The sequence below is a fragment of the Hypanus sabinus genome, chromosome 9, assembly GCF_030144855.1.
Source record: "Hypanus sabinus isolate sHypSab1 chromosome 9, sHypSab1.hap1, whole genome shotgun sequence".
Lineage (NCBI taxonomy): Eukaryota > Metazoa > Chordata > Chondrichthyes > Myliobatiformes > Dasyatidae > Hypanus > Hypanus sabinus.
In genome coordinates this window covers 81651496-81679359 of record NC_082714.1, presented here as the reverse complement: position 1 = coordinate 81679359, position 27864 = coordinate 81651496, and the positions used below count along the sequence as shown (strand labels likewise).

The following is a 27864-nucleotide window of genomic DNA, read 5'->3' as shown; positions in this document are numbered from 1 at the left end:
TCTGGACTGTGACCTCTTCTCAATGCAGCTGTCAGGCAGGAGCTACAAGGGCCTAATAAAACACGCCTCAAGGTTCAACACCAACTTCTTCACCACTGCCATCAGGCTCTCAAACCCACCTTCAAACACTAACTCCACAGTATAGTTTATTCCTGTCTCCCTTGTTCACAAATACCAATGTGTTTACTTAGTTTGCATGCATGTAAGTTAAGTAATTTATGAACAAACTTTTCTCGGGCTTCCAGCCGGGTACAGATATCGATCATAACTGATGTTTCGATGACAGAATCTGACATCTTCTTCAGGGATGATGCCTGGGCATCTCTAGTCTGGTGGTATTTTTATGTCCCTCCTGATTGGTTAGTCCTCATCCAATCAGGTTTCCATGCTCCCACCTTGCTTACAATCAAATTCCAGTTCTTACTTCGAGTGAGACCTTTGTTTTTGTTAAAGTTCTTTTCTTCTAGTTTTATTTGAATGGCTTTCTTTACCAGGCGGACCCAAACGCCACTGGTGCAGCACAGTAGTTTTGTGCTGTCTAAGTTAATCCTACGGCCATATCAAATTCTATGTTCTACTATCACCGATTTCTCTGGGTAACCCAAACGGATTCACCTCCTGTGCTCCTTGATGTGGGTTTCCACTGTGCCTCCTGTCTGGCCCGCATACACTGCTCCGCATTCACAGGTAATCCTGTAAACGCCCGCCGTCCTGAGTCCCAGGTCATCTTTCACCTGCATAAGCTGTGACTTGAGCTTCCTTATGGGTTTGTGGATGGTATTAATCCAGTATTTCTTAGGATCCTGGCAATCCTTCCAGAAACCATGGAAATATAGGGGAGACAAGTGGTAGGGATAGGTTCCTCTATGTTGTTTGGATTCCTGGTTTTTCTGTCAGCCATTTTAAGGGCCCAATTGTTTTCCTTCACCTTGTAGCCATTCCGTTGGAACGTCGTCTGATTTTGTATGTAATTTATGTTAACTTCTGCTTGTCCTCATAAGAACGTCAGACCTAGGAATGAAGAGTCGGCCATCAGGGCCCATCAAGTCTGCATGGCCATCCAATAAGATCATGTCTGAACTAACTGTGAACTCAGCTCCACCCACCTGCCTTTTCCCCATAAACCTTAATTCTCTGGCCATGAAAAAATCTATCCAACTGTGTCTCAAGTATATTTATTGAGGCAGCCTCGACTGTTTTCCTGAGCAGAGAATTCCACAGGTTCACTGTTTTCTGGGAAAAGCAGTTCCTTTACATTTCCATCCTACAGTGAGGAGTGATCCTTTCCCCATTATCTATACAATAGGAATAGAAGTGTATCAGAGGAAAGATTCATATATTCCCAGATGGAATTTTAAAAAGGCAAATTGGGATGTACAGTAGATTCCAGTTAATTGGGACACACTGGGACCAGTACATTTTGGCCGAATTAAACAGCTGCCCTAATCAGCTAAGGTTTCATGGAAATAATTAAAAAGGTATAAAAAAAGACAAACTGCCATTCAATAAGTAACAAATTATGTACTTAAATGAAATACAGAACAAATTAAACGGCAACACGAGTGAATCTGCAGATGCTGGAAATAAATAAAAACACAAGATGCTGGCAGAACTCAGCAGGCCAGACAGCATCTATGGGAGGAGGTAGTGACGACGTTTCAGGCTGAAACCCTTCATCAGGAGTGAAGTAACGTGGGATGGTCAAGGGGGATAAGAAGTGGGGGGAGGGATGAAGTAGAGAGCTGGGAAGTGATAGGCTGGAGGGAAATGGGCTCGGGGAAAGGTGGAGAATTATGGGAAATAAAAGAGAAAGAAAGGTAGGGCTGGGGGGAGATTATAGTGAGGGGGGAAAGAGGGAGAAAGAGAAACAGACTAAAATTATAGATAGGGATGGGGTAAGGGGGAGGCAGGGGTATCAATAGAGGTCCCCACTCTCGACTTTCCACAGGGATCGCTCCCTACGCGACTCCCTTGTCCACTCACCCCCCCCATCCCTCCCCACTGACCTCCCTCCAGGCACTTATCCCCGCAAACAGAAGAAGTGCTACACCTGCCCCCACACTTCTTCCCTCACCACCATCCCAGGTCCCAGCCAGTCCTTTCAGGTGAGGCACCACTTCACCTGCGAGTCAACTGGGGTGATTTACTGTATCCGGTGCTCCTGATGTGGCCATTTATACATTGGGTAGACCCGCCGCAGACTGGGAGACCGTTTCGCCGAACACCGGCGCTCGGTCCTCCAGCAGTGGCGGGATCTCCCTGTGGCCACACACTTCAGTTCCACAGACCACTCCCACTCTGACATGTCTGTCCATGGCCTCCTCTACAGTCAAGATGAGGCCACACGCAGGTCGATGGAGCAATACCTTATCCCCTGCCTAGGTAGCCTTCTACCTGCCGGCATGAACATTCAACTCACAGACCTCCATTGATACCCCTGCCCCCCCTTACCCCCATCCCTATCTATAATTTTAGTCTGGTTCTCTTTCTCTCTCTTTTCCCCCCTCACTATAATCTCCCCCCAGCCCTACCTTTCTTTCTCTTTTATTTCCCATAATTCTCCACCCTCCCCCTAGCCCATTTTCCTCCAGCCTATCACTTCCCAGCTCTCTACATCATCCCTCCCCCCACTTCTTATCCCCCCCTCAACCATCCCATGTTACTTCACTCCTGATGAACGGGCTTTGGCCTGAAACGTCGTCACTACCTCCTCCCATAGATGCTGTCTGGCCTGCTGAGTTCTGTCAGCATTTTGTGTTTTTACAGAACAAATTAGAACACTATCAATACTACTACAGTACTATAAAACTGACTATTAGTTCCTAATAGTTATCTATGATGGAATGCCGTGTTCTTGCAATAAACAAAATTAGCATAGACACCCAGTGCAGACAACAGACTGCCTTCATACAAAGCATACTCCAAATCAGTTTTCATTGCAACATTCAAGATGATTGTCAACACCTTCAAGTTCTTCATAGTCCCTAACTTGTCGAAGTAGCAAAATCATTTTATTTTCACTCTCGGCCGTTTCCAACAAGCTCGAAACCACAGTGAGCAAAACGGTTCTGAATTGTCTTACTACTTACTTCTCACCAACAATCAAGTGACAAAAATCACTGTTTTTTGGACATAAACACACTCAACTGATGCTATTTAAGACTGTTTGCTCTAAGCACAGTGTAGTGTCAAACAAAGCACAGTGTCACCCTAAGCAAACGGCCAAACAAAGGAACATGACTGGTGTTAGTTAGAAACTGTTCAGCATGAGTCTCCTGTCCCAATTAAATGGCACAGTATCCCAAATAAACAGAGGGAATTCCAGCTATTTTCTCAATTAATTTTTGTTAAGAGTTGTCCCAAATAAGCAGCTACCCCAATTAGCTAATGACCCAATTAACCAGAAGCTACTGTATAAGAACATAAAAAGAATGAAGAGTCCTTGAAAATGTGATCATTGGTTGTGGGAATAGTTCAGTGATGGGATGAGTGAAGTTGAATGCTGGTTCAGCAGCCTGATGTTTGAGGGGTAATAAGTGTTCTTGAACTTGGTGGTGTGACTCCTGATACTCCTGTACCTTCTTCCTGATGGCAGCAGTGAGAAAAGAGCATGGCCTGGATGGTGGGGGTCCTTGATGATGGATGCTACTTTCCAACAACAACACTTCATTTAGATGTGCTCAATGGTGAAGAGAGCTTAACCTGTGATAGACTGGGACGTATCCACTGTACGTAGTATTCGATGTGTGGCCTCACCAGTATCTGTATAGTTGCAGCATAACCTCCTTGCTCTTAAATTCAATCTCGCTAGCAAATAAGACAAATATTCCATTTGTCTGCTTAATAACCTGTTGTACCTGCAACTGACCTTTTGCAATTTGTGCACAAGCACTCACAATTCCCACTGCACAAGAGCATGCCACAGTCTTTCACTATTTAAATAATAATCAGATCTTCTATTTTTCTTCTCAAAGTGGATGACCTCACATTTACCAGCAATGTACTCCATCTTGTACTGAGCTGCAAAAAGCTAATTTTCATGGTATTTATACCCTGTGCATAAGCCTCTGTCAACGATGGATGTGAACTTGATCTTTCTATCCCTTCCCATTGTATCACTATCCTCTTTCCTGTCCAAATTTCACTGGTGCAATTCCATCCATTCTCATACCAAGGACCAAGATACAAGATCCTCGAACTCCTGTCTATTGTCTCCCATCCCAACTCAGTAACTTCCATGCCTACCCCATTCTCTCCTATCCTCAACTCATCTTCTCCCACCCATTTCCATTCCCTCTATCCTCAACCTACCTTCTCTCACCCATTTCCATTCCCTCTATCCTCAACCTATCTTCTCTCACCCATTTCCATTCCCTCTATCCTCAACCTACCTTCTCTCACCCATTTCCATTCCCTCTATCCTCAACCTACCTTCTCTCACCCATTTCCATTCCCTCTATCCTCAATCTATCTTCTCCCACCCATTTCCATTCCCTCTATCCTCAACCTACCTTCTCTCACCCATTTCCATTCCCTCTATCCTCAACCTATCTTCTCCCACCCATTTCCATTCCCTCTATCCTCAACCTACCTTCTCTCACCCATTTCCATTCCCTCTATCCTCAATCTATCTTCTCCCACCCATTTCCATTCCCTCTATCCTCAACCTACCTTCTCCCACCCATTTCCATTCCCTCTATCCTCAACCTATCTTCTCTCACCCATTTCCATTCCCTCTATCCTCAACCTATCTTCTCCCACCCATTTCCATTCCCTCTATCCTCAATCTATCTTCTCCCACCCATTTCCATTCCCTCTATCCTCAATCTATCTTCTCCCACCCATTTCCATTCCCTCTATCCTCAATCTATCTTCTCCCACCCATTTCCATTCCCTCTATCCTCAACCTACCTTCTCCCACCCATTTCCATTCCCTCTATCCTCAACCTATCTTCTCCCACCCATTTCCATTCCCTCTATCCTCAATCTATCTTCTCCCACCCATTTCCATTCCCTCTATCCTCAATCTATCTTCTCCCACCCATTTCCATTCCCTCTATCCTCAACCTACCTTCTCCCACCCATTTCCATTCCCTCTATCCTCAACCTACCTTCTCTCACCCATTTCCATTCCCTCTATCCTCAACCTACCTTCTCTCACCCATTTCCATTCCCTCTATCCTCAATCTATCTTCTCCCACCCATTTCCATTCCCTCTATCCTCAACCTACCTTCTCCCACCCATTTCCATTCCCTCTATCCTCAATCTATCTTCTCCCACCCATTTCCATTCCCTCTATCCTCAACCTATCTTCTCCCACCCATTTCCATTCCCTCTATCCTCAATCTATCTTCTCCCACCCATTTCCATTCCCTCTATCCTCAACCTACCTTCTCCCACCCATTTCCATTCCCTCTATCCTCAATCTATCTTCTCCCACCCATTTCCATTCCCTCTATCCTCAACCTACCTTCTCTCACCCATTTCCATTCCCTCTATCCTCAATCTATCTTCTCCCACCCATTTCCATTCCCTCTATCCTCAATCTATCTTCTCCCACCCATTTCCATTCCCTCTATCCTCAATCTATCTTCTCCCACCCATTTCCATTCCCTCTATCCTCAACCTACCTTCTCTCACCCATTTCCATTCCCTCTATCCTCAATCTATCTTCTCCCACCCATTTCCATTCCCTCTATCCTCAACCTACCTTCTCCCACCCATTTCCATTCCCTCTATCCTCAACCTACCTTCTCTCACCCATTTCCATTCCCTCTATCCTCAACCTACCTTCTCTCACCCATTTCCATTCCCTCTATCCTCAATCTATCTTCTCCCACCCATTTCCATTATCCTCAACCTACCTTCTCCCACCCATTTCCATTCCCTCTATCCTCAACCTATCTTCTCCCACCCATTTCCTCCTTATGTCTTGCTCTTCCATTCCGAATCCATCCGTTCTCCTCCAACACTTTACCACAACCCAAACTCCAAACCCAATTTCTACCCTTCCCGTTCACCTCACCGCTGACATCCAGGGGCGGCCTCTGATTGGCCGGGACTGGGAGCAGGGCTCGGTCTCTGCTTTACCGATCGCTGACCTCTGGGAGTGACGCAGCGATTCCGGTTCCGGTCCCGTTGCCGTGGGAACCGGTGAAGCGGGAGAAGCAGGTAACGTCCTTTCCCTCACCTACCCCTCTCCCCAAGCCTCTAACTCCCCCCCGCCCGGGTGCCACACACTCTTAACCCTTCGGCTCCATTCCCAACTACCCCTCCGACTCTCCACAAACCCTTTTCCCACCCTCCCCCCCATCTCGACACTTGCACCACCCCACCTCCTTAACCCCCTCACGTCCCCCCCTGGGAAAGTTGCGTTTTTATCCCACAGGAACCAACCCTGTTCTTTCCCCTCCACCTCTCCAGGGAGTCAGCTGCACACACTTGGACCACGTACCACTCTGCGCCCATATCTCACCCCAACTGACCCCATCTCCACCCCCCTCTCAAGAGGTGGCTTCTACCCTGTCTGCTCCCGCCACCCCACCCTACCGCTTCAGCTCCACCATCCTGGGATTGCCCCTATCTTTACCCTGCTCAAGGGCTGGCCCCAACCTGAATTTTACCCCTAAACCCTCCATGACTGGCATGGTTTGTGGCCCCAGGATCTAATATCCTCACACCTTGGGGATTGGCACCCACACCATCCTGGTACTGACCCTCCTGCAACCCCTCCCCTTCAGGGGTTGACTCACATTCCCTACTGCACCAAGAGATGTTTTCCCACTTCCCAGGGTCTGACAACCACCCCCACCAAGGAACAGGCTCTATCCCCTTTGGGAACTGACTTCTTTCACTCCAGGAATTGTCACCTCCTTTCCAATCATAGACTGGTAATCTCCCTTCCCTGCACTTTGTACCAGGATATGGTGAAAAGCTTTTGTTATTCACACAGATTATTCTCTGTGTCATACAAAGGGGAAGCAGAACACAAAACAGTTTTACAAAGAAAGTGCAGTACAGGCAGACAAATAGAGTTCAAGAGCCACTATGAGGTAGACTGGCTGAATCAAAGGTGGTGACGTATCAGCATATGGGTGAGAGATTGAAAATCTGGCTGAGTGGCACCACAACAACAACCTCCCAGATGATCTCAACACCTTTTAATACTCACTTTGACCATTTAAGCTTGAAGACACCTGTGATTTCGGTCTCTTTGGCCAGTGTGAGAGCTTCCATTGGGGGATTAACTAACGGAAAGCATCCCGCTCAGATGGGGTACCTGGCAGAGTACTGAAAACTCATGCTGACCAACTGGCTGTTCACCGAGATCTTCAACCTGTCACTTCATCAGTCTGAGGTACCCACCTGCTTCAAACAAGCTGCGATTGTAAGAAGAATGTGGTGTCCTGCCTCAATGACTGTCGTCCAGTAGCACTTAGGGACATTAGTGATGAAACATATCAGCTTCTTCCTGAACTTGAGTGAGATCCATTCCAATTTGCCTTTTTTCATAACAGGTCCACAGCAGGCGCAGTTTCTTTGGCTCTTCACTCAACCATGGAACAACATCTGGTTAGCAAAGACACATACTGTACGTCGGGATGCTCTGTATGGACTACAGCTCGGCATTCAATACTACCATCCCCTCAAAACTAATCTATAAGCTTAAAGACCTTGGCATCCTTGTCTAATTGGGGCCTTGATTTCCTCACTTACAGTCTCCACAGTCAGTATGAATCAGCAACAACTTCTTCATGATGTCCATCAGCATAGGTGACTTAGCCCCCTGTTCTACTCACTGTACACTTATGACTGTGAGGCTAAGCACAGCTCCGATGCCGTATATAAGTTTACTGACAACATCCCTGTTACTGGCCAAATCAGAGGTGGTGACCAATCAGCATATAGGAGGGAGACTGAAAATCTGGCTGAGAGCTACCACAGCAACAACCTCTCACTCAATCTCAGCAAGACCAAGGAGCTGGTTATTGACTTCAGGAGGAGGAAACCAGAGGTCCGTGAGACGGTTCTCATCGGGGAATCAGAGGTGGAGAAGGTCAGCAACTTGAAATTCCTCTTTCAAATTTATCTTTTCAGAGGATCTGTTCTGGGTCCAGTACATAATGCCATTATGAAGAAAGCACTTTGGAGCCTCTACTTCCTTAGAAATCTGCGTATACACAGCATGTCAAATAAAACATAGACAAATTTCTATAAATATGTGATGGAGTATACATGAATGCTTGTATCACTGCCCGGTATGGAAACGCCAATTCCCAGGAACAGAAAATCCTACAAAAAGTAGTGGATACAGCCCAGTGCATCATGGGAAAGCCCTCTGAACCACTGAACTAATCTACGTGGAGCACTGTCACAGGAAAGCAATGTCTATCATCAAGGACTCCCACCATCCAGGCCATGTACTCCATCAGGAAGAAGGCACAGGAGACTGAGGACCCACACCACCAGGTTCAGGAACAGTTATCACCCCTCAACCATCAGGAAGGAGGTACAGGAGCCTCAGGACCCACACCACCAGGTTCAGGAACAGTTATCACCCCTCAACCATCAGGAAGGAGGTACAGAAGCCTCAGGACCCACACCACCAGGTTCAGGAACAGTTATTACCCTTCAAGCATCAGGCTCTTAAACCAGAGGGGATAAATTCACTCACCCCAATACTGAGCTGTTGGACTTACTTTCAATGACTCTTCATCTCATGTTTTTGATAGGTATTCCTCATTTATTTATTAATATTTTATTATTTATCTTTTGTATTTTCAGTTTGTTGTCTTTTGGACATTGGTTGTTTTTCTGTCTTGTTGTGTGTAGCCTTTCATTGATTCTATTTTGTTTCCTTGTGTGTTTACTGTTGTTGCCCACAAGAAAATGAATCACAATGTTGTATATGGTGATATATATGTAATTAGATAATAAATTTACTTTGAATTTTGAACTTTAGTCTTTCAGCATGTATGAGGACTGTTCAAGAGACTGATGTTGGTAGACCATGGGGTAGCGGTAGTGATGTAGTGGTTAACACTATTGCTTTACAGTGCCTGTGATCATCAATTGGGGTTCAATTCCCACCACTGTCTGTAAGGAGCTTGTATGTTCTCCTCCTGATATTGCGGGTTTGCTCCTGATGTTCCGGTTCTGTCCCACATCTCAATGACATGAGTTAATCAGCCCCCAGTGATGAAGGTGATGAAAATGCGAGGAGGATAAAATGGGGTTTTGTGTCTTTGAGAGTTTGATGGTCAGCGTGGACGGTGGGCCACAGGGCCTGCTTCTGTACTGTATGTCTCCATGAACTGAGAAACTGCACAGAATGTTAACATAACTCTGGCAACTCCAGAGGTTGGGCATGTTTTGAACCTGGTGCTATTGGTTTGCAGTTTGACCACCAGGATGTCAGTACTAGCAGCACCAAGCAGTCCAGATTGACCCTGACATAATCCGAACTGCTAGAGACTTGCTCTGAGAACCCTGTCTATAAATATGCTTAACCCCTAGGCTTGCCAGTTCATTCTGTGCAATCATTTCTGTGTCTTTGCTATACTGTGAACATTCTGACCTTATTAAAACTATGATATTAATATTAATATCTGAGCTGGGAGAGGTTATGCTGACTGCTTTACCGAGGCGGCTGGAAGTGTAGACAGAGTCCATCGAATGAAGACTGATTTTCATGATGCTCTGAACTACATCCACATTTGTGCGGTTTCTTACAGTCACGGGCAGAGCATTTGCCATACCAAGCTGTTCTGAGGAAGAGTCCTTTTAAGTAATAGGATTATATCTTCTCGCACTTCAATGTACAACAAGAAGCTAAAAATGTTCATAATATAGCAAAGGCTTGGCAACAGTTGTACAGAGTGAACTGGCAAGCCTAGGGATTAAGCACATGTTTACATAGTGGGTTGTCAGAAAAAGTTTTGTGATTTAACCTTTTCTATAGTCCAGCATCAATCAGGGACAAAGGTGCCTGACCTGAGCATTTCAACCTATAATATTAGCTACATGCATTTAATTTATGGTATTCTACTGTGTGTAAACAATTGTAATAGAAGCACTGTTTTGCTTGTCCAAGTTTCTCGCCTCCTGCTGGTTCCTCGCCTCTTTCCCTTTATTCCATAGTTTACTGTCCTCTCTTCTATCAAATTCCTTCTTTACCCCTTTGTCTCCTCCACCTATCGCCTCCCAGCTTCTCGGATTATTCCCACTTAACCCCTCCCCATCTACCTAGAGTACCTACCTTCTACCCCTCACCTGGATTCACCTATCACTAGCCATCATCTGGTCCTCCCACTTCCTCACTCTTTTATTTTTTCTTGTGCCCATTCCCTCCAGCTCTGATGAAGAGTCTCAGCCCAAAATGTCAACTGGTCATTTCCCTCCATAGATGCTGCCTGACCTGATGAGTTCCTCCTGCATTTTGTGTTTGTTACTGTGATCACTTCCAGGCTGAAGAAGGTATTTGTGCAGTTCATCATGCAAACCAACCTCCCCTCCACTGACTCTGTCTACACTTCCCACTGTCTCACCCCTCTCACCCCAGGCATTCTCTCTTCTCCCCTCTCCCTTTGGCAGAAGGTACAAAACTCTGAAAGCACGTACCATCAGTCTCAAGCACAGCTTCTACCCTGCTGCTTATAGACTCTTGAACAGATCTCTCACATGCTAAAAGATAAATTCTTGATCTCTCAGTCTACCTCATAGGTATTAGCCCCTGCACTTCTTTTGTCTGAGTGCATTACACTCTCTCTGTAACTGTAACACTCTATTCTGTGTTCTGTTTTTCTTTTGTACCAGCTCGATGTCCTGAATTACAGAATGATCTGTCTGGCTGGCACACAGACAAAAGTTTTTCACTGTATCTTGGTACACTTGACAATAATTGACCAACATACTGTCATCACTGCCCTGTATCACACTTGACCTCATGAAGACAGTGAATATCTGGTCCTGTAGCTGTGCTCCCTTGGCATGAGCTCTCAATGGTGATTCCAAGACTAACTTCCTTGTCCTGTGCCTGAGTTTTCCTGCTTTCCCTCCCTCAGAGCGTTGAACAAGGTGAAGATGGGGAAGAAAGTGGAGAAAGTAGCAAAGGAGAAAGTAGTCACCTCTGTGGAGGAGGAAGGCCCGAGGAACCCTGGTAAGTGGCCTGTCTGTCCATAGCACAGTAACAGGCCCTTCAGCCCATTGTGTCAAGCCTAACCATTGAGCAGCTTTGCAAATCTCATATCTCAGCAGCGGTCCATCGCTTTTTCTGCTGTGGCAGTTCAAGTACTTATCCCATTGTCTCTTCAATGTAGTGAAAGTCTCTGCCTTCACCACCCAGTCAGACAATATGTTCCAGATTCCAACCATCTATTAATGAAAAGATTCTCAGATCCCCTCTAAACCTCTTTCTCCTCACTTTAAGCCTAAACCCTCTGCTATTAGACACCACTGCCCGAGGAAAATGTTTCTTACTCTTGCTGCATAGAACAGCATAGGAACAGGTCCATCAGCTTTTGATGCTGTGTCAGACTTATTAAACTATTAATTAAACACCTAGCCAAGCTAATGCCTTCTACCTTCCCGTGGTTCTCCTTACATTCATGTGACTAAGGATCTCTTCAATGTCTTTGTTGTATCTTCTTCCATCACTACCCTTGCCAGCACACTCCAGGCACCCATCACTCTAATTGTAGTAAAAAAAAACTTGCTCCACACTGAATTTACCCCTCTCACTTTAAATGCAGCCCTCTGGTATTAAACATTTTGAATCTGGATAAAAGATACACTATCTGTGCCTCTCCCTGTCTTATAACTAGGTTTCCCCTCAGCCTTTACTGCTGCCGAGAAAACAACCCATGAATGTCCAGCCTCTCCTCATAGTACATGCCTGGTGAATCTTTTCTGCTCCCTCTCCAAAGCCCCAATGTCCTTTCTGTAATGGGGGCGACCAAAATTACACACAATAATTGTCCCTTTCATGATTTTGTACACTTCTATCAGGTCAGCCCTCTGCTCCAGAAAGCACAGACCCAACCTCTTCAATCTCTCCTCATTTCTGAAGTGCTCCACCTCAGACAAGGTCCTGCAGATTCTTGTCTACACCCTATCCAGTGCAACTCCATCCTTAAATTACTTAATGTTAAAGTATTCTATAATCAAAGTCAAAGTAAAGTTTAAGTTTTTGTCATGGGCACAGATACCCAGGGCATAAATGCCATAAAGATTAGCTTCATGGAGCAAGATCACATACTTAACAGACACAATAAACACGATGTTAACATAAGCTAACATCAAAAAGATGCCATTAAGCTGGAAAGAGTGCAGAGGAGATTTATGTGCATGTTGCCAGGACTCAAGGTACTGAGTTATAGGGAGAGGTTGAACAGGTTTGGACTTTCTTTGGAATGTAGAAAACTGAGATATGAAATCATGAGGGCATTGATAGTTTAAAGTAAAATTTATTTTCTAAGTGTGAAAATGTTACCTCATACTACCCTGAGATTAATTTCTTGCAGGCATTCCCAGTTGAACAAAGAAATACAGTAAAATCAATGAAAAATTAACACAAAGACTGATAAACAACCAAAGTGCAAAAGAAAATGAGCCACAAAGAAAAGAAAAAATATTGAAAGCATGAATTGTGGAGTCCTTGGAAATGAGATCATAGGGTTGTGGAATCAGTTTGTGTTGAGCTGTTCAGGAGCCTGTTGGTTGTTCCTGAGCCTGGTGATGTGGAACCTAAAGCTCTTGTAGCCCCTTCCCGCTGCAGTTGCAAGGAGGGAGCATGGCCTGGATGGTGGAGTGCTCCTTGTAGATACACTCAATGGTGGGGAAGGCTTTACCTGTGATAGCCACCACTTTTTGCAGTTTCCTTTTCTGTTCTTGAACACTGGTGTTCCTATACCAGGCCATGGATACTCTCCACTGTTCATCTATCAAACCCAATGAAATCAAAGTCAGAGTAAATGTATTGTCGAAGTACATGCAGTATATGTCCCTATATGCTATCTTGAAATTCATTTTCTTGTAAGTGTTCATAATAGAACAAAGAAATATAATAGAACTTACAAAGATTCTATGTCTACATATAATAAAATGGTGTCTACGGTCTCTGCTGCAATTATTAGGGATTTTATTGGAAGGCTGGAGAGTGAGCAGTGTATGATAAGCAAACTACATTGGGATGGAGTGGGACTGTTGTGGTAATGGATGTCTATTAGTGAGATTAGCCATCCTCCTGCTGCTGGGGTAATGTGTGCTCACTCTTGCTGTGACAAGATTGAAACTACACAGCATCACATGGTCTGTCAGAGAGGGCTGAAATGGTTATTGCTGTGCAAGTATAGAGACAAGCTAGCTGAGAGACAGATTCGATTCATGGCCTTGTATGTCAGAGTGAAGGAGGAAACCTAGTGTTCCTATGTCAGGTTGGTACTGTCGTGGAATAGCAGGTAACAGAAAACTCACACTCGTACTTTATTTTACTTCACACTGTTCTAAAGTCTGAACAGAAAAATACCATTTTCATACAGAATTGTCTAGCAGTTTCATTGTGTTGATCATTTGGTAAACTAGGTATGTTTGAATTCCTTTCTTGCAAGATCAGTCACCATTCATAACACAGGTGTTAAAAACCAAGCAGACACTACAAGCTTTTAAGTTAGTAATTGTCCCTTAGTGTGTATGACTTGGATCCTTCCGTACTCTGTTTATCTGGTCTCCATAAACGAAATGGCTCCAGCCACCCCTGCTGTGCCAAGGGATGCTCCGCTCTTCAAAGACCTTTCTTGCCTTAACTACCTTCACTCTATCTGCATATGGGTCTTTGCTTGGATATTAATTAACCCTTGCCTTGCCACAACTTCCACAATATTGTATGAGGCAGTGATAATAAAAGCCAGCAGTTCTACTTCGATAGGAGTTTGGGAGATTTGTTATGTTCTTACAAAGGCTCTTACAAATTTCTCCAGATGTATGGTGGAGTGGGTGCTGACTGGTTGCATCACAGCCTGGTATGGAGGTTCCAGCAGGCAAGAGGCTGCAGAGGGTTGTAAACTCAGCCAGCTCCATCACAGACACAACCCATGACTCTTTAAACTCAGTTAAAAACTCTGCTTAATCCACCCTACACAGAAGCAGTCAGTCTGGATTACAGAAGCATGTGAATCTGTAGGAATCCTTCGTAGGATGAACAGAGACAGGATCTCAGCCCAAAACATCAATTTCCCTCTACAGATGATCAGAATCAGGTTTATCATCACTGACTTATACAATGTCAAATTGGTGTCTTATGGCAGCAAACAGTGCTAACATGTAAAAACTATGAATTAAATAAAAGGAATAAGAAACTAATGTTCATAGGTTTTTATACATTCAAAAATGATGATGGAAGAGAAGAAGCTGCTTTTGAACCATTGGGTGTGGGTCTTCAGGCTGCTGCACCTCCTCCCCGATGATAGTAATGACAGGTTATGTCCCAGATAATGAGGGTCCTTAGTGATGGATGTTGCTTTCCTGAGGTACCACCTCTTGAAGATGTCCTTGATGGAGGGGAGAGTTGTGTCCATGATGGAGCTGGCTGAGTTTACAACCCTCGGCAGCCTCTTGAGACCCTGCCTACTGATGATGCAACCAGTCAGAACCCACTCCACCATACATCTGGAGAAATTTGCTAGAGTCTTTCGTTACCTAACCAATCTCCCAAACTCCTAATGAAGTAGAGCTGCTGGCTCCTTCTTTGTGACTTCATCAATGTGTTGGACTCAGAATAAAGTCTCTGAGATAGAAGCACCCAGAAACTTGAAGCTGCTCACCCTTTCCCCTGACGTCCTGAAGTTCACAATGGATTCCTTGGTCTTGCTAGGTTATTGTTGCAAACCCACTCTACTGGCCAACCTAACTCACTCTGCAAGCCTCCTCATTGCGATTTAGATTAATAGAGAATTCGACCAACAACATTGGTGAATTCATAGGTATAGTGTTTTTTAGTTGTGCCAAGCCATACAGCTAAGGATGCAGAGGGAGAGTAGAACAGTGGGCTAGGCACACATCCTTGAGATGCACCTGTGATAATCGTTAGCAATAAGGAGCAGAGGTACAGACTGTGGACTCCTGATGGGGAAGTTGAGGACACTGCCTAATTCGTTGAGTTCTTCCAGCGGTTTCTTTTATTGGACTAGAGGAAATGTTTGACCATGGAGCAGGGAGTTATACAGCACAGAAACAGGCCCTTCAGCCCACTATATCTATACTGACCATTGTACTAATCCCATTTACTCAACATTTTGTCCAAGGCTTTCTACGTCCTGGTGAGTTACAATGCAAAACATTCTTGCTCCTATTAACAAAGCAAGCATGTTGTAAGTGTAACACTTTACGATTAGGGTTAAATTCTGGCCACTGTCTGTAAGGAGTTTGTACATTCTCCCTGGCTTCCCTCCAGGTGCACCAGTTTCCTCCCACATTCTGAAGACGTAGGGATTAATAAATTTTGGGCATGCTTTGCTGTGTGCCATTAGCATGGTAACAAGCAAACTGCCCCCAGCACATTCTCGGACTGCATTAGTTGTTGATGCAAATAACACATTTCACTGTATGTTTCAACGTAAGTGTGACAAATAAAATGAACCCTTAACCTTAGTAGTACCACTAGTTCACTGCACCAGAGACCAGGGTTTATTCCTGACTCAGATGCTGTCCGTGTGGAGTTTGCATGTTCTCCCTGTGACTGAGCGGATTTTCCCTAAATCCTCCAGTTTCCTTCCTCGTCTCAATAATGCACAGGTCCTGCTCCTGTTTTAACACTATTCTGCATTCTGTTTTTCATTTGTATCACGTTGATGTGCTTATACATTCAGTGGCCACTTTATTAGGTATCTCCTGTTCATGGTCTTCTGCTGCTGTAGCCCATCCACTTCATGGTTGAAAGTGCTGTGCATTTAGAGATCTTCTGTACACCACTGCTGTAAATTATGGTTATTTTGGATTACTGTCGCTTTCCTTTGAGCTTAAAACAGTCTGCTTTTCTCCTCTGACCTCTCTCGTTAACAAGGCCTACAGAAATCCCAGGAGATAAGCAATTTCTGAGATACTAAGGCTACGTCCACACTATGCCGGATAAATCCATAACCGAAGCTTTTTCTCTTCATTTTTACCCTCCGTCCACACTAAAACAGCGTTATTTGTCCCCGAAACTGGAGCTTTTCAGAAACGCTTTCTGGGGGGGTATTTTTGAAAACGCTGCTTGGGCAGATCAGTATGGACGAGGTAAACGGAGAAATCTGAAAACGCTGTCAGATGGCCGCGCGCCATTTCATTGTTTTCTTGAACGCAACCTAACAATTTCAGAACAGACGGCAACGAGACTGAAGCCAGAAGAGTTAGAGATGTACTCACCAAATACTTTGACCCATAACTTATTGAATAAATAAGTATACTCACTAGTGTGGACGCGAAAACGACATTTTCAAAATTATCCAGTCTATTGTGGATGTAGCCTCAGGCCACCACTACAGGGACCCACAATCATTCCATGGTCAAAGTCTCTCGGATTACATTTCTTCCCGATGCTGATGTTTAGTCTAAATGAAAAATGAAGCTCTCGACCATGTCTACTCACAAAAAAGAGAAAATATGCAGATGCTGGAAATCCAAGGAACACACAAGAAATGCTGGAGGAACTCAGCAGGCCAGGCAGCACCCATGGAAAAAAGTTCAGTCAACATTCGGTCGCGACCTTTCGGCAGGACTGGAGAAAAAGATGAGTAGATTTTAAAGGGAGGGGAGGGGAGAGAGAAACACCAGGTGACTGGTGAAACCAGAAGGGGGAGGGATGAAGTAAAGAGCTGGGAAGTTGATTGGTGAAAGAGATACTAGGCTGGGGCAGGGGGATTCTGACAGGAGAGGACATGAACATCAATTTCTCAAACTTCTGGTAATGCCACCTCCTTCACCATTCCCCCTCCCCTTTTCCCTCTCTCATCTTATCTCCTTATCTGCACACCACCTCCCTCAGGTGCTCCTCCCCCTTTTTCTTTCTTCCATGGCTGTCTGACATCTCCTGTCAATGAATTCTACAGATTTACCACTACGTGGCTAAAGAAATTCCTCTTCATCTCCTTTCTAAAAGGATGCCCCTCTATTCTGAGGCTCTGTCCTCTGTTCTTAGACTCTCCCACAACAGGAAACATCCTCTCCGCATCCACTCTATCAAGGCCTTTCACCATTCAATGGGTTACCCCTCATTCTTCTGAATTCCAGTGAATACAGGACCAGAGCCATCAAATGGTTTTCATATGACAAGCCATTTAATCCGGGAATCATTTTCATGAACCTCCTTTGAACTTTCTGCAGTTTCAGCACATCCTTTTTAAGATAAGAACCCAGACCTGCTCCCAATACTCCTGGTGGGGCCTCACCAATGCTTTATGAAGTCTCAACATTACATCCTCAACAGAGACTGTTCCATGTAGCTGAAAAAAAGCTGGGACCCATACGAGTGCTCATGGCTAAACCTTTGGTTGAAGGAGAAATTATTGAGAGTGAGGACTAGTCCATCAGATAGAGAGTGGTAGTGGAGGAGAACAGGTTATGTCTGTTTAGAAAGAAGTGGAGAACTTTATAACCATATAACAATTACAGCACAGAAACAGGCCATCTTGGCCCTTCTAGTCCTTGCCAAACGCTTACTCTCACCTAGTCCCACTGGCCTGCACTCAGCCCATAACCCTCCATTTCTTTCCTGTCCATATACCTATCCAATTTTACTTTAAATGACAATACCGAACCTGCCTCTACCACTTCTACTGGAAGCTCATTCCACACAGCTTCCACTCTCTGAGTAAAGTAATTCCCCCTCGTGTAACCCTTAAACTTTTGCCCCCAACTCTCAATTCATGTCCTCTTGTTCGAATCTCCCCTACTCTCAATGGAAAAAGCCTATCCACATCAACTCAGTCTATCCCCCTCATAATTTAAAATACCTCTATCAAGTCCCTCCTCAACCTTCTACACTCCAAAGAATAAAGACCTAACTTGTTCAACCTTTCCCTGTAACTTAGGTGCTGAAACCCAGGTAACATTCTAGTAAATCTTCTCTGTGCTCTCTCTATTTTGTTGACGTCTTTCCTATAATTTGGGGACCAGAACTGTACACAATACTCCAAATTCGGCCTTACCAATGCCTTGTACAATTTTAACATTACATCCAACTCCTATACTCAATGCTCTGATTTATAAAGGCCAACATACCAAAAGCTTTCTTCACCACCCTATCCACAAGAGATTTTAAGGCTCCCTTGATGGGGGATAGAGGTGTATAGGGACTGGACATCAGGGACCCACTCCTCCGATATGACAGTGGTAGAAGCTGTTCCTAAAACATGAGGAGGAATTTCTATAGCCAGAGTATGGCCAATCTCTGGAATTTGTTGCCACGGGTGGCTGGGGAGGCCAAGTCATTGGCTGTATTTAAAGTGGAGGTTGATAGGTTCTTGATTAGTTAAGGTGTCAAATGTTATGGGGAGAAGGCAGGAGAATGGGGTTGAGACATATAATAAATCGGCTAAGATGGAATGGTGGAGCAGGTTCGATGGGCCAAATGGCTCCTATGCCTTATAGCTTTATGAGTCTTTGGGCTCCTCCCTTATGGTGAGGGATGATGGATGCCACCTCCTTGAGGCACCCACTCTTGAAGATGTCCTCGATGGTTGGAAGGACTGTGCTGTTGATGGAGTGTGCAACCCTGTGCTTTGGATCTTCCACAGCAGGCTATGATGCAACCAGTCAAAATGATCTCCTATGTACATCTACAGAAATTTGCACGGGTCTGGTAATACACCAAATCTCCTCAAGCTCCTATTGAAGTAGAGCTGCTGGCAAAGAAAGAGAAGGGCAATGGAGGGAGGTTTAGGGAGGGAATTCTGGAGCTTTGGGCGGCTCAGCTGAACCATCCTCAGCTACTTCATTAATTATCTATCTTCCATCTCACGGCAGGCAGAAAGTACACACTGGCCCTTCAGCAACTGGTCACGCCAACCAGGATTCCCATCTAAGTTATTCGCATTTGCCTGTGATTGCCCATATCCCCCTCAAACTTCCCTTTCCATGTACCTGTCCAAGTGCTTTTTAAATGTTGTTAATGCACCTGCCTCGACCTCTTCCTCTGGCAGCTTGTTCCATCTACTGACCACCCCCTGCATGAAGAAGTTGCCCCTCAGGTCTCTTCCCTCTCACCATAAACGTGCTCCGACCTGGGACCCAACCCGAATCATAGACTGTCCATTTCCCTCCAGAGCTTACCCCCTCCAGCCCTTTATCTCTATAACCAATCAACTTCCCAGCTCTTTTCTTCACCCCCTTCTCCTCTCCCTGTTTCACCCATCACCTGCTCCTCCAGCATTGTGTGTCTGTCCGTCCAGAGATACTGCCTGACTGGCTGATTCACTCGCGCTGATTTGAGTGTATTTCTACGTTATATTTATTATAAATAACTATGATTGCACATTGCACATTTACACGGAGATGTAATGTAAAGGTTTTTACTCACCATGTTTGTGATCCTCCAGGATCTCGGTGATTCAGAAGTATCTGGATGAGCACTTGAGTCACCAAGGCTGAGCAGGCCATTGACATGCTGCTGGTAAATAAACTTAATCAAAATGGGAACTTGATGGCCAGTGTGGACATAATGGGCTGAAGGGCGTGCTGTAGTGTGCTTCCTGATAATTAGACCAAAGTTCTAAGTTCAGAAGTTCAAAGTAAATATATTATGAAACTCACCATATACTACCCTAAGATTCATTCTATTGATTTATTTGGAGATTCAGATCCAAGTAGGACCTCTCCAGCATCCCCTAACAACCTGGTTTAACCTTAACCCAATCGCAGAACAATTTACAATGACCAATTAACCTACCCGGTATATCTTTGGACCGTGAGAGGAAACCAGAACACCACACATTCCACAGGGAGGACGTAGAGAGACTCCCTACAGAGGATGCTGGGATTGAACTCTGACCTTTGACGCCTCGATCTGTAATGGTGTCACACTAACCGCTACACCACCGTGGTGTCTGCATTTTCTTGCAGGCAGTCACAGAAGATAATTGAAAAGCTACACACAAAGACTGACAACCGATGTGCAAAATAAGACAAAATTGTATAAATACAAAAAATAAAAATAAATAGTAAATAAATAATAATGAGAACATGAGGTGTAGACTCGTTAAAAGTGAGTCCATAGGTTGTGGTATCAGTGGTTCAGCAGCCTGATGCTTGATGGGTAATAACTGTTCCTGAACCTGATGGTGTGGGACCTACTTCCTTCCCAATGACAGCAGTGAGAAGAGAGTATGACCTGGATGGTAGGAGTCCTTGATGGTGGACGCTGCTTTCTTGTGACAGCGGTCATTGTAGATGTGCTCAGTAGTGGGGAGCGCTCCTCCTGTGATGAGCTGGGTTGTATCCACCACTGTTTGTAGGCTTTTCTGTTCTTAGGCATTGGTATTTCCACACCAATCGGGATACTCTCCACCCTGCATCTATAGAGGTTTGTCAAAGTTTTAGCTGATATGCCGAATCTTTGCAAACTTCTAAGAAAGTAGAGACATTGCTGTGCCTTCCTTGTAATGGCACTTACGTACTGGTCCCAGGACAGATCCTGTGATATGATAATGCCAAAGAATTTAAAGTTACTGGCCTGCTCCACCTTCACAGATGAAACAAGGTTTGCTGCCCCAAACACGAAAGCAGCTTTTGGCGGAGTGTGCGAGGCAGTGCCCTTCTCTCTGCTATCTATGTAAGTGTTGCTTTGCACACATCTCCACCCAACTGTCAGCTTGCCTTGTGTCTGTGTTTCTGAATATTATGTGACTGTTCGTATGTACTTTGTATTCACAGAGGACTATGTGTGCACCGGAAACCTGGAGGTTGACTTCACTGAACTTTGCAACCGAATGGAGATCTTGGAGTTCCCCCTGGTGGTTCCAAGGCACCCGGCCGTCCCCCTCGGTGGATTGGGTGAGCAATTCTCAGTCCGACTCTCATGCACTGAGAATTCAGATAAAACTCAGATTTACTTATCACATGTACATCAAACATACAGTGAAATGTGTCATTTGCATGAACATCCAACACAACCCAAGGATGTGCTGGGAGCAGATCGAAAGTGCTGCCAACATAGCATGCCTACTGTGTTCAGCAGAGCCACACAAACTGAACAAAACAAGACAATGGTAAAACTAGCCCCTTTTCCTGCCCCACCCCCACCTGGGCCCTCAGACACGGAAAGGCCTCTAAATCCAGGCCATCGCTTGGCCCCAGGCCCCAGACTCATCAGGCCTGGAATCTCGAGTTGCAGACCCAGACTCACTCTGGTGCCTGTACCTACCTACCTCTGGCCTTTTAGCCCAGAGTCTGTGAGTTGGGCAGTCGGAGCTGTTCTCCGGGTGGTTGGGATACCAAGAACCAAAGCAAGCAGTGATTCCAGGACTTGTCACTGAGAGCCCAGCGTCTGCATGAGCTGTTGCCCGGAGTGGGTGTGGGAAGGATAGGGATGGGGGCAGCAGGAGAATGTTGGGGAGTGATACGTACTGCAGAGGGAAGGAAGGGGAGAACTGCAGAAACTGGGTGAGAAGTGCATTGGCAATGGGAGGCATGGAAAGAGGGCAAGCATAGTCTGAGTCAAGAAGATTGGAATCCAAAGTGTGTATCCAGTATTGATACTGGAGTACGGAGACACAGTGAAAAGCTTGTCTTGCGTACAATTTAGACGGATCAAATCATTGCACAGAACATTGAACTAGAACAAGGTAAAACAAAAACAATGCAGATTGTGCACATGTGTGTGAGCGAGGGGAATGTATGTGGGTGAGAGAGGGGTATGCACGTGTGTGGGAGGTGTGTGCACATGTGTGTGAGAGGAGTGAATGTATGTGGAAGATAGAGGGGTGTGGATGTGTGTGTGAGAGGTTTAGGTGCATGATGAGTGAGAGGTGTGTTTGTGAAGATCTGTGTTCTTCCCCTCCAGCTGATGAGATGCAGTCTCTGTCAGCTTCAGATAAAAGCACTCCCTCATCGGCTGCTGTGGGCAAGGAGCACATCTCTTTCTTCAGGCCCTGCGTACAGGTGGAGATGGAAAGTGATGACCCAAAGCTGGTGAAGGCCATTTACATCAGAGGTAGGTTTCCAGTCAGAGAACTGCCTCTTGGTCTTGGCAGCAGTGGTCCCTGTGATTAAAACCTAGCCTGGTGCATTCTCTTGGGGGCTTCAAAATAAGAATATGCTAATAGACCAGTACATTGGCAAAATGGGTAGAGTCACAAACTCACAGTACACAGACTTTGGTTTGATCCTAACTTTCAATGTCACATGAGTGTGTGGAATTCGCACATACTCCCTGTGACTGCAAATTGCCCCAGCAATGTCTCAGTTAATTGGCCCCCAGATAGTGGGTAAACTTGAGTATGCGAGGAGTTTGTAGAAAAGTAAGAAGAATAAAGGAAGTTTAGAGTAAATCTGCGGAATTAGTTTGCAGAATAGCTCAGGACTGTAGGGAGAGAGTGGGACAGTGGGATTAGTGTGGGACCCAACACAGGACTGTGGGGAGAGAGTGGGGCAGTGGGATTAGTGTGGGACCCGATACAGGGATGTGGGGAGAGAGTGGGACAGTGGGATTAATTTGGAGACTGAATCAGGACTGTGGGGAGACACAGGGCAGTGGAATGAGTGTGGAGACTGATACAGGACTGTGGGGAGAGAGTGGGGCAGTGGGATTAATGTGGGACCCGATACAGGACTGTGGGGAGAGAGTGGGGCAGTGGGATTAGTGTGGGACCCGATACAGGACTGTGGGGAGAGAGTGGGACAGTGGGATTAGTGTGGGACCCGATACAGGACTGTGGGGAGAGAGTGGGACAGTGGGATTAGTGTGGGACCGGATACAAGACTGTGGGGAGAGAGTGGGACAGTAGGATTAGTGTAGGGACTGACAGAACTGTGGGGAAGAGACAGGACAGTGGGATTAGTTTGGGGACTGATACAGGACTGTGGAGAGAGACAGGGCAGGGGATTAGTGTGGGAACTGATACAGGACAGTGGGGAGAGAATGGGACAGTGGAATGAGTTTGGGACCCGATGTAGGACTGTGGGGAGAGAGTGGGACAGTGAGATTAGTGTGGGACCCGATACAGGACTCTGGGGAGAGAGTGGGGCAGTGGGATTAGTGTGGGGACTGATACAGGGCTGTGGGGAGAGAGTGGGACAGTGGGATTAGTTTGGGGATTGATACAGGTCTGTGGAAAGAGAATGGGACAGTGGGATTAGTTTGGAGACTGATACAGGACTGTGGGGAGAGAGTGGGACAGTGGGATTAGTTTGGAGACTGATACAGGACTGTGGAGAGAGGGGGACAGTTGGATTAGTTTGGAGACTGATACAGGACTGTGGGGAGAGAGTGGGACAGTAGGATTAGTTTGGAGACTGATACAGGACTGTGGAGAGAGGGGGACAGTCGGATTAGTTTGGAGACTGATACAGGGCTGTGGGGAGAGAGTGGGACAGTGGGATTAGTTTGGAGACTGATACAGGACTGTGGAGAGAGGGGGACAGTCGGATTAGTTTGGAGACTGATACAGGGCTGTGGGGAGAGAGTGGGACAGTGGGATTAGTTTGGAGACTGATACAGGACTGTGGAGAGAGGGGGACAGTGGGATTAGTTTGGAGACTGATACAGGACTGTGGGGAGAGAGTGGGACAGTGGGATTAGTTTGGGGATTGATACAGGACTGTGGGGAGAGAGTGGGACAGTGGGATTAGTTTGGGGATTGATACAGGTCTGTGGGAAGAGAATGGGACAGTGGGATCAGTTTGGAGACTGACACAGGGCTGTGGAGAGAGCTGGCAGTGGAATGAGTTTGGGGACTGACACAGCGCTGTGGGGAGAGAGTGGGACCCAAGTTGTAAATTTAAGGGTTTGAACCCAAGTTGTAAATTTAACGCAGAGCATTAGTATTATTAATGACAGGAATCTGAAGGAAAAGGGAGTGACATTAGGATTGAATGGGACAGTATGATATTCTAAACTTCACACAGTGACATTGGAGTGAATGGAACAGATGCTGTGGGTTGGGATTCATTGTATTAGTTTTATTTATTAATGTCGTGCCTCAGAGGTCTGACTAAACCCAGTACAATTGCCTGCTCTCAGCATGGATGATCGATCAAAGATACATCTTCATCTTTCAGAAGTGCCTTCCTGCCCTCGTTGCTCTGCAGACAGTAAGGTAGGTTACAGAGTTACTATCCGACCCCCACAGTCTACAGTAGCCTGTGTGTGTGATACTCAGTGGGTGTACTGACCCATGTCTCATAACCACTGAGTGATGACCCTCTGTCTCACACCGACAGTCTGCGTACTGACCCCTGTCTCACGCCCACAGTCTGCGTAGATTCTGTGTCTCAAGCCCACAGTCAGCGTACTGACCCTGTCTCACACCCACAGTCTGCGTACTGATCCCCTGTCTCACGCTCACACTCTGCGTACTGACCCCGTGTCTCACACTGACAGTCTGCGTACTGACCACTGTCTCACACTCACAGTCTGCGTACTGATCCCCTGTCTCACGCCCTCAGTCTGCGGACAGACCCTGTATCTCACACCCAGTCTGTGTACTGACCCCCTGTCTCACGCCCACAGTCTGCGTAGATTCCCTGTCTGACGCCCACAGTCTGCGTACTAACCCCGTGTCTCACACTCACAGTCCGCACACTGAACCCGTCTCACACCCACAATCTGTGTACTGTCCCCTGTCTCACACTCACAGTCTGCGGGCTGACCCCCTGCCTCACGCCCACAGTCTGCGTACTGATCCCCTGCCTCACGCCCACAGTCTGCGTACTGATCCTCTGTCTCACGTCCACATTCTGCGTACTGACCCCGTGTCTCAGACCCACAGTCTGCATACTGACCCTGTATCTCACACCCACAGTCTGCATACTGACCCGGTGTCTCATACTCACAGTCTGCGTACTGACCCCCTGTCTCACGCCCACAGTCTGCGTACTGACCCCATGTCTCACACCCACAGTCCACACACTGAACCCATCTCACATCCACACTCTGTGTACTGACCCCCTGTCTCACGCCCACAGTCGGTGTACTGACCCCGTCTCACGCTGACAGTCTGCGTACTGACCCCATCTCACACTCGCAGTCTGCGTACTGACCCCGTCTCACACTCACAGTCCACTTACTGACCCCCTGTCTCACATCTACACTCTGCCTAATGACCCCGTGTCTCCCACCCACAGTCCACTTACTGACCCTCTGTCTCACACCCACAGTCCGCACACTGAACCCATCTCACACCGACACTCTGCCTACTGACCCCATGTCTCAAGCCCACAGTCCACACACTGAACCCGTCTCACATCCACACTCTGCGTACTGACCCCAAGTCTCACGCCCACATTCTGTGGACTGACCCCGTCTCACACCCACAGTCTGTGTCCTGACCCCATGTCTCAGAACCACATTCTGCGTACTGACACCCTGTCTTATGCTCACAGTCTGCGTACTGACCCTCTGACTCACGCCCACAGTCTGTGTACTGACCCCCTGTCTCACACCCACAGTCTGCGTACTGACCCGGTGTCTCATACTGACAGTCTGCGTGCTGACCCCGTGTCTCCCACCCACAGTCTGCGTACTGACCACCTGTCTCATGCCCACAGTCTGCGTACTGACCACCTGTCTCATGCCCACAGTCTGCATACTGACAACCTGCCAAACACCCACAGTCTGCGTACTGATCCCCTGCCTCACGCCCATAATCTGTGTACTGACCCCGTGTCTCAGACCCACAGTCTGCATACTGACCCCTGTCTGTCACCCACAGTCTGCGTGCTGACCCCCTGCCTCACGCCCACAGTCTGCGTACTGACCCCGTGCCTCAGACCCACAGTCTGCATACTGACCCTGTATCTCACACCCACAGTCTGCATACTGACCTGGTGTCTCATACTCACAGTCTGCGTACTGACCCCCTGTCGCACGCCCACAGTCTGCGTACTGACCCCGTATATCCCACCAGCCACAGTCTGCGTACTGACCCCCTGTCGCACGCCCACAGTCTGCGTACTGAACCCGTCTCACATCCACACTCTGCGTACTGACCCCATGTCTCACGCCCACAGTCCACTCACTGAACCCGTCTCACATCCACACTCTGCATACTGACCCCATGTCTCACACCCACAATCTGCGTACTGTCCCCTGTCTCACACTCAGTCTATGTACTGACAACCTGTCTCACACACACAGTCTGCGTACTGATCCCCTGCCTCACGCCCACAGTCTGCGTACTGACCCTCTGTCTCACACCCACAGTCTGCGTACTGACCCTCTGTCTCACACCCACAGTCTGCATACTGACCCCATTTCTCACACTCACAGTCTGCGTACTGACCCTCTGTCTCACGCCCACAGTCTGCATACTGACCCCCGTCTCACACTCTGCATACTGACCCCCTATCTCATGCCCACAGTCTGCGTACTGATCCCCTGTCTCACACTCACAGTCTGCGTACTGTCCCCGTCTCACGCTCACAGTCTGCGTACTGACCCTCTGTCTCACACCCACAGTCTGCATACTGACCCCCTGTCTCACACTCACAGTCTACGTACTGACCCCGTCTGGTACAATCTGCGTACTGACCCCGTGTCTCTCATCCAGTGTGTCTACTGACCTGCTGTCTCACATCCAGTGTGTGTACTGTCCTCCTGTCTCACACCCTCAGTCTGCGTATTGACCTCCTGTCTCACACCCACAGTCTGCGTTCTGGCCCCCGTCTCAGACCCTCAGCCTGCATACTGAAACGCTGTCTCACGCTCACAATCCGCGTACTGACCCCCTGTCTCACGCCCACAGTCCACACACTGAACCCGTCTCACATCCACACTCTGCATACTGACCCCATGTCTCACGCCCACAGTCTGTGTTCTGACCCCCGTCTCAGACCCTCAGCCTGCATACTGAAACCGTCTCACGCCCACAATCCGTGTACTGACCCCCTGTTTTACAGTCACAGTCCGCGAACTGACCACCTGTCTCACGCCAACACTCTGCGTACTGACCCCATGCCTCACGCCCACAGTCCACTCACGGAACCCGTCTCACATCCACACTCTGCATACTGACCCCCTGTCTCACACCCACAGTCCACTCACTGAACCCGTCTCACAACCACACTCTGCGTACTGACCCCATGTCTCACGCCCACATTCTGTGGACTGACCCTCTGTCTCACACCCACAGTCTGCGTACTGATCCCCTGCCTCACGCCCACAGTCTGCGTACTAATCCCCTGCCTCACGCCCACAGTCTGCGTACTGACCCCCTGTCTCACATCCACACTCTGCCTACTGACCCTGTATCTCACACCCACAGTCTGCATACTGACCCGGTGTCTCACACCCACAGTCTGCGTACTGATCCCCTGCCTCACGCCCACAGTCTGCGTACTGACCCCGTGTCTCACACCCACAGTCCACTTACTGACCCCCTGTCTCACATCCACACTCTGCCTACTGACCCCCTGTCTCACACCCACAGTCCGCACACTGAACCCGTCTCACACCCACACTCTGCCTATTGACCCCATGTCTCACGCCCACAGTCCACACACTGAACCCATCTCACATCCACACTCTGCGTACTGACCCCATGTCTCACGCCCACAGTCCACTCACTGAACCCGTCTCACATCCACACTCTGCATACTGACCCCATGTCTCACACCCACAATCTGCGTACTGTCCCCTGTCTCACACTCAGTCTGTGTACTGACAACCTGTCTCA

At 47.0% G+C, this 27864-nt stretch overlaps 1 protein-coding gene across 6 annotated transcripts in view; it reads left to right on the top strand.

Annotated features, from left to right (window-relative positions):
* The first annotated feature begins 6123 nt into the window (after positions 1-6123).
* lrrc71 (leucine rich repeat containing 71) overlaps positions 6124-27864 on the top strand; it is a 166347-nt gene continuing 144606 nt past the window's right edge. For 4 of the 6 annotated variants that reach the window (XR_009514016.1, XM_059979992.1, XM_059979994.1 and 1 more), the window contains exons 1-5: positions 6124-6172; positions 11065-11159; positions 20906-21025; positions 22035-22184; positions 24213-24288. Coding sequence is in view for 5 of the 6 variants with exons in the window: in XM_059979992.1 (XP_059835975.1) it covers positions 11084-11159; positions 20906-21025; positions 22035-22184; positions 24213-24288 (422 nt within the window). In the remaining variant the exon portion in view is untranslated. Of the gene's footprint in view, positions 6173-7518; positions 8734-11064; positions 11160-19572; positions 19647-20905; positions 21026-22034; positions 22185-24212; positions 24289-27864 lie in introns of all 6 variants that reach the window. The other 2 variants (XM_059979991.1, XM_059979993.1) reach the window with 2 other exon arrangements.